This window comes from Netta rufina (genome assembly GCF_964035555.1).
Source record: "Netta rufina genome assembly, chromosome: 12".
Classification (NCBI taxonomy): Eukaryota; Metazoa; Chordata; class Aves; order Anseriformes; family Anatidae; genus Netta; species Netta rufina.
In genome coordinates this window covers 21224469-21235555 of record NC_140135.1, presented here as the reverse complement: position 1 = coordinate 21235555, position 11087 = coordinate 21224469, and the positions used below count along the sequence as shown (strand labels likewise).

At 61.0% G+C, this 11087-nt stretch overlaps 1 protein-coding gene across 1 annotated transcript in view; it reads left to right on the top strand.

The window, feature by feature from the left end:
- Positions 1-1258: 1258 nt before the first annotated feature.
- The window catches only part of STARD8 (StAR related lipid transfer domain containing 8), a 50654-nt gene continuing 40825 nt past the window's right edge, over positions 1259-11087 (top strand). The window contains exons 1-2 of the mRNA XM_084293928.1: positions 1259-1573; positions 5260-5293. Of these exons, the coding sequence (XP_084150054.1) occupies positions 1529-1573; positions 5260-5293 (79 nt within the window). The 5' untranslated portion in view covers positions 1259-1528. The remainder of the gene's footprint in view (positions 1574-5259; positions 5294-11087) is intronic.

Here is an 11087-nt window from a genome sequence, read left to right as displayed (position 1 = left end):
GTGGCTGTCACGCTTTCTGGAAGGACTTTTTCTGTTTTTATAATAATAATAATAATAATAATAATAATAATAATAATTATTTATTTATTTATTTATTTATTTATTTTTGAGGGTTCCTCCATTGCTGTCTTGAGAGCAACTTCCAGCAGCCTGTTTGCCACCCGGTGCCACCCGGTGTGCTGTGTGTGCAGATCTGGGCCGTGCAGGCACTGGTTCTGGCGCACGGCGTGGCCCCTGGCCCGAGAGCCCTGCTGGAAAGAGTGACGGGTGCGAGAGGAAAGCAGTCGGAAGGGAGCCCAGAGAGCTCTGCTCCCCTCCAGGCATCCTTCCTGTGAGAGCTGGCCTCGCGCCCGGCACGGGCTGCGAAGGCAGCGATGGATGTGTCTGCACCAAACCCCTGCAGACGGGCAGGGGAGCCGGGTACCCCCACACTCGTGCCCCTGCCCACCCCCTGGCCTGGCAGAGCGCTTTGCAGGCACCCAGGATGCAGGATCCCCTGCTCCTGCGGGAAATCCCACGGGAAGCACTGGGAAGCTCTGGGGTGCTCTGGGGAGCCAGCGAGGGGCAGGTGGGAGGCTGCCGGGGGGGGTGCTAAAATCGGTGGCTTGTCACGGGGGGCTGGGTCCCCCCCGCTGTCCTGGTGCTGCTGCTGGTCCGCGGTGAGATCCGGGTGCCTGAGCCCTGCTGTCAGCCTGGCCTTGCTTGTTCTGAAATAATCTCATAAATCACAACCCGGTGTTTTTTTCCTGGTGCGCACACCAAGGCTTATTCCAGCCTGGAGGCTGTGTACCCAACGCCCGGCTGCTTGCACAGGACTTTGTGGCACTTCCTTTTATTATGGTCTTTCTTGCAAACAAATGCTAAGCTTACACAAATGTTTGCAGGAGGAAGATAAGGAGCTGTGAATAGCTGTGAATAGAGTCAAAATGAATGGCCGGGCCATGTTTGGTGACTGTTTTTTTCTTCCCCCCCCCAGTTTTCTCCCAGCTGGGGTGGCTGCCGCAGGCTCACCACGGGGCCCGTCTTGCAGGGGACCCGGGGAAACGCCCCGAGGGCGCTGGGGAAGGTTTGTCCCGGGGGAGCGGAGCTGCTGGGAGCCCTCTGCGAGCGCCTCCGTGACCGCTCCTAACGGGCTGGAGCCGGGGCCGGAGTGAAAATCGAAACCAGCTGGGGTTGGGTTTCCGACGCCCTCCGTGTGCCTTTGACAGCGGCGGCTCCGGGGCCGTTTCTTTTCCCTCTCCCCCCGGCGCAAGCACCGCCGGCGGCTTCTCAACGGGGAATTTCATCGCGATCCGCGACCAACTGAGTAACGGTGCAGGGTTTGAATCCGCGTCCCGCCCCCGCGGGCAGGGCTCCCTGCCCGGCCCTCCCTCGGCTGCCTGCGCCGAGCCCTGCCCGCAGCCGCTGCCTGCCCGCGGCTCTGCCGCACCGGCACCCATGGGTGCTCCGCGCCGCGCTCGCCCCGGGGCCGGGGGTCTCCCCGCGCTCTAGCGCCCGGCGAGCGCCTGCCCCGGGCAGCCGGCACATCATGCCCCTGCTGGACTTTTTCTGGGCTTGCTTCAAAAGAGCCAAGGTAAGGAGCTGCCCTTTAAGCAGCGCCGGGGTCGCGCTCCCCGCTGGTCCCCAGGGAGAGCCGCCCCGAGGCCAGGCCGGGACGGAGCGGGGAGGTGGCACCGGTGCTGCCCGGTGCGTGCCGTGGGGCGACGTCGTGCCCGTGACACCCGGCGAGAGGAGGGTTTGGGACGTGCCCCATGGGGACAGGCTCAGTGGTGCCACTGGGTGCTGTGTGTGTGTGCTGCTGGCTCGGGTGCCCTCCCTGCCCGCTGTGGGTCTGCGGGACGTGGCAGCAGAGGGTTCGGGTTCCTCTCGCTCCGTTTCCCCCATGTCCAGGCTCATTGCAAACCGTTGGCAATAACGAGCGGTCCCTCTCTGCTGTAATCCCGAGGTGCATTCCTCCCCCCTTCCCTATTTTGTTGGTAGACAGCTGCTTCTGAGCTGTTATTGATAAGTAGAACAAATCTCGTCCCTCTCCTTAAGTTGAGCACTCACGGCCAGAAACCTTTCCTCTGCCTGGGTCAGGTCCTGCCCGTCCGTGGGGTCGTGGCTGCAGGAGGGCAGCGCACGCCTCTTTGTGCACACGCGTGTGGCACCGGCCCCGCTTCCATGGGGAGCCCTGGTCCGTGCCTGCAGCCCTGGGGCCGTCCTGCTGCACGCAAGGAGCTCACCTGGAGGCCTGGGCTGTGCCAGCGGGGCCGTGCACGGGGCTGGTTGTGCCTCTGGCCATGCCAGCCTGAACGCAGGGCGGCTGAGAGCGGGATGGCAGAGCAAGGATGGGGGCTGGAGGCCCCAGGTTTTTAATTTCCTGCAGCAGTCGTTCCGTGGCATCTGGCATTTTTCATCTGGGCTTAAAGCACAACGCTCTGTTAGCCCATCCCTGCCTGTTGTGTTAGTTCTGTTGCGTCACACCTGTGTGAGGTATGAGGGGTAGGTTTTGGGGGTACCGTTAGTGTGGGTTTCAGGAGCACCAGGTTGGAAAAAGCACGAAAATCACTGCACCAGGCGAGGGTCTGCAGGGGTGAAGGGCCTGTGGAATGCAGGCTCTTCCCCGGGGGTTTCAATACAAAGCTCAGAATAGTTAAGTCTAAAAATAACATTTGTGCAATTCATTAATAATATTAATAGCTGTCTTGTCCCTGCTGTCTCCAGAGAGCTTAGCACATCCTCGTTAACCCTCCTTGTCCCTGCAAGCTGTTGTCATCGTCATCTTGCTGGCAGAGATGCTGTGGCAGGGACCAGGGCGCGTCCCCTGCATCGTGTCCCGGCTCCATCCCGGCTCCGTCCCGGCTCCGTCCCTCAGTGCTGGGCGCACCCAGCACCCACCAGCAGCCTCGTGCCCGATGAAGGCTCCCATTGCCCGGCTGGGGTGGCACCTGGGGGTCTCCGTGGGACACCTCCTGTCCTGGCTGTCCCCAGCCCCCCGGCTGCACATTTCCCACGTGAACCTCCCCGCCAGGTGCCTGCGTGTCAGGGCAGTGCAGGCACCCCAGGGCTGCTGGGGACGTTTGCCATGGGGCGGCTGGGCCTTGAGCTGGCACAGAGGGGCTGTCCCAGGGGGACAAGCCCTGGAGAAGAAGGCTGAGGTTCCCTCCCCTCGCTGCCCCCAGCTACCTGCTGCGGGGAAAGGAAAATCCTCACGGAGAGGTGTGAGCAGCGCGGAGCTGCCCTGGCAGTGAGTGGGGCCGGGGTGGGAGCTCCCCAGGAGCACAGAGGTGGGGGGCACACGGGGCAGCGATGTTCCCGGTCTGCTCAGCTGGGCTGAGAGCTGCCCGGGGGTGTTCGGTGCTCGCAGGGCCCGAGGACGTGGCTGCTCCATGTTCCAAATGCAACGGGGATGTCGCGGGTGAGGGCTCTGCTTTGGCCTTTTTTTTTCCTCCTTTTTTCCCTCCCTGTGCCTGTGTTGCTCAGCTACTCGCTACGGGAGGCAGAAGAATTTCCTGAAGGCAGAGAAATGCGCAGGGCTCTGTCAGTGGGGTTAAAGCTTCCCGGGTTAAACGAGGTGGGGCCGTGGCCGGGTGGAAGGTTTTGTGGGAAGCAGAAGGTGTTGAGGGCGGGACACCATGGGAAGGGGAGGAAGCTCCCCAGGGTTACCTTCGGATGGGGCCTTTTCTCTCTTTCCTCCTTTGGCTTTTCTGACCAGCACCTCCGTGGGTGCCTGCCTCCCCGGGGGCTGCGGGGCTGATGTCTGGGGAGCTGCTGATGGTGGATCTGAGAGAGGTCCTGGGGATCACCTCGCCACCCAGCGCGGACGCTCTCCAGCTCCCCGTGTGCCGCACGTGGCACCAAGCTCCTGCACAGGACCCCTGGAGGGGACAGCACTTGGCAGCAGCCGCCTGCCCGGGTTTCTCCCTGGGGAAGGAGATTTGGGAATGCCCAAGGAGCCCATCCTGCGGACACAAGCTCTGCGGGGCAGCAGCGGTACCCCAGCTCCAGCCCCTGCACCGGGAGGGGTGAAGCATCGCCCCCCAGAGCCTCCTAATGTGATGAAAGCGTGGGCAGCTCCCCTCCAACCAACAGCCACAAAGGTACCAAGGGCACATTTGGGGTCCCGCTTTCCCGGAGCCTGCCCCAGCTCAGTGCAGGCATCGACCCGGTGCTGCTTTTTCTGTCCGGTGCCCAGAGAGCCCCCAGCACGGGGGCTGAGGCCCGGCAGCTTCCTTCACAGGCTGCTCGAGTCCCACCGACCTGCAGTGGCCTCTTCCTTCAGTGTGGGAAACGCAGGGCACGTGGTGGAAGTAAGGTTGGATGTGGGGAGGAGAAGGGCCCCTGAGAGGGAGCGAGCGCTCTGGTTCGGGGCCTCGGGCTCCAGGGTTAGGGCTTGCTGGGCTGCAGCCTCTGCCGAAATTCCCATGTGGTGTCTTAAAGGAAAAAAGGCTCCTGCATGAATTCACCCTGGGGCAGGGGCCAGATGTCCTGGGACTTCTCTTCCTCTGCTCCAGCTGTTTCTCATGCCTCTACCAGAGCTGCTCTCCAGCGGAGCTGCTGCAGGCTCCTCCCGTGGGACGGCGGTGCCTTCCTCTCCGTTGTGTTCTGGAGAGAGACCCTAACGCAGCTGATTCCTGCGACAGCTGCTCGCTGAGCCCTCGGGGGTGAGGCTGGCATTCTTCTGAAATTTGTCTTGGAGAAGCAGTTGTGCTGCCTGCACCGTGGTGGTGCCCTTCGCCCAAAGCCCGTAGGATGTGTGTCCGCACGGGAGGGCCGCGGGTGTGGGCAACCAGAGCCCGAGCTGCAGAGAGGAGGGGCTGGGGCGCGTGGCGAGGGGTGGCCGAAGGGGACTGGGCTGCAGAGAACGCGTCCTTCGGCTCTGCCTGCTCCAGCCTCCGGGCCTCAGGCCCCTGGGAAGGAGGAGGAGGAGGAGGAGGAAGAGCAGAGCCCTGTGGCCAGAGGGCTGTGCAGGGGCTGTGGGGGCAGCAGCGGAGCCGGGTGTGATGCTCGATGTGTGCTGTGTGGGCAGCTCACGGCACCACCTGCAGTGCTGTGGCACAGCACCGGGGTCTGCACGCGTGGGGACAGCCGCGTCCTCCTAATCCCCATCGTGGTCCCTTGGTGCAGATCTGATGGCCCTGGGCTGTCCACCTGCCCCGTCCCTGGCAGTCTTGTGGGGGACCGAGCTGGATTGCATGAAGAACACAAACTGTAGGAATCTAAGAATATGTGAATTAAAAAGATAACAAAATGATTTATTTTTCTTTCTTTTCACAGTGTTTCTCGCTGCTAGAAGATAAAAAAGATGCAGGTAAGCTGAGACAATGTTTCTCTGGGCAGGAACGCTCTCCTTGTGGGTTGGGCAGGGTCATGAGAAGAAAGGAAAGGACCAGCCTCTGCGGGGGCTCCTGGTTCCTTCTGCCAGCAGTGCGATTTTCCCCCAAACCCTGATGTTCCATGCGAGCAGCACAGGAAACCTCGGGCAGGGGGTGCCAGCGGGGACCAGGTCCCTTGGGCACGGGGTGCCAGCAGGGACCCGCAGCCGTGGCAGGGCAGGGCAGGAGCGGTGCAGGCTGTGCTGCTGAGCCGAGCGGTGTCAGCACGCAATGGGAAATGCGGTGCCCGCAGGATATGCTGGGGGATCCCCGCGGTGCTGCTCCGAACCACCAGGACCTGCCCTGGCTTTGCGTCCGCCGAGGGGTGAGCTCCGCGCCCCGGCTGCCGCAGGAGCCCCGGCGCACAGGAAAACCCTGGGCAACAAAAGGTGCTTTGTGAAGGAGCTCCGGAGGTGAGCCTGGGTGGTCTCCCTTCCCTTTCAGGGAGAGATTAGCAGCGTGAATGTCAGGAGCTTGTTAATGGGGTTAGAGAGCCCTGTGCGAGGGAAGGGGCAGGGAAGACTCCGCCAGATCACATCCGTGGCTAAAACTCATTTGGGAACAATGTTTGGAGGCTGTGTTTTTTTCCCTTGCCTAAAACAACCTATGAAACCCAAGTGTTTCCTGGTAAGGACTCAGGTCTGTGCTGCCCCGAGTTTCACAGCTCCCAGCCCTGTGCCCCTGCTGGGTGTCCTGCAGGGCGCTCTGCCACGGGGTCTGCCCCGCGCGGGGGCACCACACTGCTCGGCACCGAGCCCGTGCCCCCGGACAAGTCCCACTCAGCGCCCAGCTCCTCTCTGCTGGCCTGGCTCCCCGCTTCCTTTCTGACCTTCAGCTGGGCTTTCCACGCTTTGTTCTGCTGGAAGCAGAAAGGAAAGGCTCGCGCACACGCCATGCGCGCTGAGATTGCGCCCTCCCTCTGAATAAATTCCTGTTGAGAGCAGCATCGGGCGTCCCCACACGCAGGTCTGGGAGCACGCTCTGCAGATGTCATTAAGCAGTGGCCTCGGTCTGACTGCTGGGAGATGAGGACTGAGCTGGCAGCTTCCTTAAATACCTTTACAAAGTGTGTCAGGCGGTGCTGATGATACAATATTTCCAACGAGGGCTCCTTCCACTGGGCATTGTGCAACAACAGGGAAAAGCAGCACTAGGGATTCTGCTGAACTTTTGCCCCTTGGTGAAATAATAAGGTTGTATTTACCCAGCATCTGGATCTCCAGAAACAAGCTGCTAAATTTAGCCCTTGTTGATGTGTTGTCACAGCTGAGTTATTCTTTTTCTACCCAAGCTTGCTTTGCACAGAGAATCTTGAGTGGGTTCTGCTGATTTGGAGCTTCAGGCGTGAGGCTGCCGTTTCTCACCCGACTGGTGCCCACATGTGGTGTGGGCATGGGGCAGCATCGCCCTCCTGCTCCTCCTCCTCCTCCTCCTCCTGCTGGCCCCAGCCTGCAGCTCTGGTGCCCGGGGTGCGCGTCCCTCCTGCTCGCAGGTCACCTTGTGCCCCGTGCCCGGCGGTGCTGTGCTTGGGGGCAGCGGGGGAGGCTGGGACCTGGCTTTTTGCCACCGCTGGCAGGCAGGAGGAGAGGGACGCCTGCGTGACAGGAGGGTGGCAGCTGCGGGGAGCACGCGGAGCAGCGCCGGGGTGGGACGGGGCGCCCGGGCTGGCTGCGGTGACCCCGCTCCAGGAACTCGTGAAACTCTGAGAAATCGCCGCCTGCTCCGCGGTGGGAGATGTGGCAGTGAGCCTGGGTTACAAGTGAAGTGGTAGGAAGTAGAAAAACTGAACTGAATGTGATTACTGGAGGATTTGGTGTGCCATGTGATGAGAGGCAGTCTTCGTTTCCCCTTCCCGTCCCTGCCTGCCCGTGGGTCAGCCCTGGGCTGGGCTGTGGAGCCGCACTGAAGCGCTGCCCCGCTCAGAAAGCGGCTTCCAGCCCGACCCAGGGAGCCTGACGGGGCCACATCCTGACAGCACTCATGGTGCTGCCCAGCTCTGCGCTCTGACGGCTGCGCTGGGGGTGCTCGGTCCTCTCCGAAGGGAAGGGAAGGGAAGGGAAGGGAAGGGAAGGGAAGGGAAGGGAAGGGAAGGGAAGGGAAGGGAAGGGAAGGGAAGGGAAGGGAAGGGAAGGGGCTGCTCCTCGCCCCTGATGCTCCATCCCCTGCAGCCTCCGTGGCCTCGCTTCTGGCCGTTCTCCTCTCACCGGGGTCAGCCCTCCCCTTGGTAGCATGAGATGCTTTGTGATCTGTTCTAGTGTCTTGGAAAGTAGAGAGTTACTTCCTAAATGAGAATGTACACACCAAAAATCACCCTGCCGGGGCAGTGTGAGCGAAAACAAATAGTTTGTGTTTCTTTCCATCAGCTCTTTTCTCCAGCTCTGGCTGGAGATGCAATCTCCAGCATTTTCTCTTTGGCCTCCTTGTGAACTCGAGGTTATTTTTGCACGGCAGAGCTCTCTGATGTTTGTCCATATTGCTTTAATTTCTGCGAGAGGGTGGGTTGGTGCTACAGCCTTTGTAATTAGGCCTCCGGGCGCAGCTGGGGTTTGCAGCCTCTGTCGTGTCCTGCTGACTGTGCCCTGGGGATGGATACCCGTGTATTCACCGGTAGGTGCCAATTCATGCTGCCTCGATGTCTCGTGCTTCAGTGCTGTCCATCGCTGCCCTCGCTGCCCCCACCCCACCAAGCAGCTCCCCAGGATCAGCGCCCTGCTGGCTGCAGGAGCAGCTCCCGAGGGCTGCCGGCTGCGCGCACCCTCAGCCCCGCGTCACCAACAGCCAGCACCGGGCTGAGACGGACGTGCAAAGGGCTCCTGCTTTTATCTTGACCTACAGCAATGCGAAACGCTCTCAGTTTGTTCTCCTGTCACCTTTCTGCTCTCTAGGCTAAAAAGCAAACACTGCTGAACAAACCCGTGCCTTCCCAGCCACCCTCTCCTTCCCAGGCTGAAGGGCAGCCCGCTGCCACGTGCCGCGGGGACTGTTCCTGAGAAACAACATGAGACAAAGTGAGAAAAAGTGCTCTAAAAGAAAAGCAAAATCAACTTGGCCACAGCTCACTTTTTCCAATAAATGATCACGAGGAAACTATTTGTCAGAAGCGAGAGGCACCTCCGGCCTGTGAAATCAAGCCGTTTCTTGCCCTTGTTCCCCTTCTGCCTATAAAATGCTCCGAAACTCCAAAAAGCAGCAGGCACTGCAGTAAGCTGAGACTCCCATCCCCCATCACATCCCCCGGTCCTTCGGGGGCTTCCATTTCAGGGTCTGGAAGTTTTTCCGTTTCCTGTAGCTAACAAAATGCAGATTCCCCCTCCAAGCAGCAGGGTCCTGTCAAGAAGTGGGCGATTTCTCTGAAGGGCAGAGGGGAAGAGCTGCTGGAGGGGGGCTGCTCCTGTGCTGGAGCGAGCTGGGAAAGGCCCCGGCTGTGGCAGCGAGGCTGCCGTGGGCACAGCGTGGTCAAGTTCCTCCCGGGGCAGCAGGGAGCGATTGAGACACGCTGGAAAGAAATTGCAGGCAAGGAAGTCCGCTTGTGTCTGCAGCATCTGAGTCGTCTGCATGAGACCAAAGGGATCGCGAGGGAAGCTGTGAGTGTGGGTACCTCCAGAAATGAACATGGGAACGGACAGCGCAAACTGGAAGAAGGGTTTGGCCGTGCGGGGCTTTCTCTGGTAAGAGCTTTACGTGGACGCCAGCTAAAAACGCACAAAGGGAAGGTTTCCTGTGCCTGGAATAGTCCGAGAGCACTTCTGGGGAGAGCTTTGCTGTGCGTGGAGGAGGCCCTGGGCCGTGCAAACAGGACCGTGGCGGGCGCTTTGCGACATTCACGTGGTTTTGTGTTAAAGCATGACAGCTCGGATGGAAAAAGGCGGCGTGGGCTGTTTGCAGCCCGGGCTGCAAGTGGTAACTCCTTCTCGTAACGGGGAGCATCGGGGTCCTGCCCGAGATGTCCTCAGCGCTCTGCCCCCTGCCTCATCCTGGGGGGCGAGGGGGCCGGGAGCGCGTTGGGGGGGCCCCGGGCGGTGCCGGGTGCCGGGTGCCGGAGCCCTCCCGGCCCGGGGGCGGCTGCGATCGTGCGCGGCCCCGCCCGGCCCCGGGCACCCCCGGCGGGGAGGAGCCGCCGCCCGTTCCGCACGGGGGCAGCGGCCGGGACCCGGAGCGGCACCGGGAGCGGGGCCAGGAGCGGGGCGCAGCCGTCGGGCTCCGGTTGCTCCCTGGGGCTGTGGCCAGCAGGTGAGGGCCGGGCCGGGGCGGGGGGCGGTGGGCACGGGGGGGCACCCCCGGCACCGCTGCGGCTCCCCCGGTGCTGTCCTCCCTCCCTTCCCATCGTGGGGAGGGGCAGAGCACCCAGCTTCGGGGTGAGGGGTGAGTGCTCGGTGCTCCCCCAGCCCCGGGCAGCGGGCAGGGCACCCGGTCGGTGGGGGTGTCCCGGGGGGAGGTGGGGGGTGAAGGGCAGAGCGTGGCCTGGAAGCATGTGCTGAGGGGTCCTGGGGCTTCGCCACACTTTTGGTCTGAAATAGCGTGAATTTGGTGACGTCCTGGCCCGGTGTCTGTGCTCGCTGCTGTGCCTGAGCAGGCTGAGGGCTGTGCGAGCGGGACAGGTCGCGGCTGCTGGTGGTTGCAGGGACACGGCGCTGCTGGCGGGGCTCGGGGTGCTTGCGGTGAGCTGGGGGGGTGTTTGGGTAAGGCAGAGCCTTCGGCCTCACTGCGTGCACTGCGGGTGCTGACGCTGCCTCTGCAGCCAGCTCCCTTGGAACGGCTTCTGGGTGCTCAGAGCACGAGGGGGTGTCTGAGCCCCAGTCACCCTGCTGCTGACAGCACTGGGGGGAACAGGAGTGCTGGGTCCAGCTGTAAGAGAGCATCCCTGCCGAGGGCAGTGCAGATCGCCCTGGTTGGTGGCAAACTGCTGCAGTGCTGTGGCTCGAGCCCAGGGCCTGTGGGCTTGTGGCACCCCGGACCCCTGCTCCTCTCTGTACCCTCCTGAATGCTTCACCCGATGCCCACTCCGTGGTGCTGACCCTCCACTGCTGCTGAAATGTGATGCTTGGGGGAAAAGCTGAGTTTGTCACATATAAAAGTTCTTCGCTTAAAAAATGACTTTAAAATCCCCTGCCTCCCACCAACCCTCCAAAAAAAGGAACCCCGTACATTTCGTAAAAAAGGGGGACTGTTTTGTGTTTGATAGCGTTGTAACGATACTTCCATCGGCCTTTGTATTGAGACTGTTCAAAATGTTTGAGGAATTCTTCTTCATTTCAAACATCAGTGCTGAGACTGGTTTGATGTGGCTTTTAAAGATGATTGTGATAACAGCCTGCGGATAACAATCTTGAAAGCAATTTATTTTGAGTTATGTGAAAGAGGAACTGTGGTTTAGTTTCTCAGTCTGCTCCAATGCTCCATGAACAACCAGATCCTGAACCTGCCAACTCGTGCCTTCTGCTGCTAAATGGTCTCCTTGGGAATGGTCCAAAGTACTGCTGATGGACGGGAGTAATTCCTCAGGGATGGCAAGGTCAGCTTAGATTGTCGCAGGTGAGGGAGGAAATGGAGTTTTCCAGAGTTAAGCTGTTACGAACGTGGTGGAGGAGAGTTCATTAAAGCTTGGTGAGAACATTGATCGGATCCAGTGTGTTCTGGCAAACATTTCAGCTGTTTCCAGTGCCGTGCTTGTCTCAGAGGGAGACGTATGAGGGCCGTGAGCTGCCAGCACACCACGGCCACCTCCCCGCC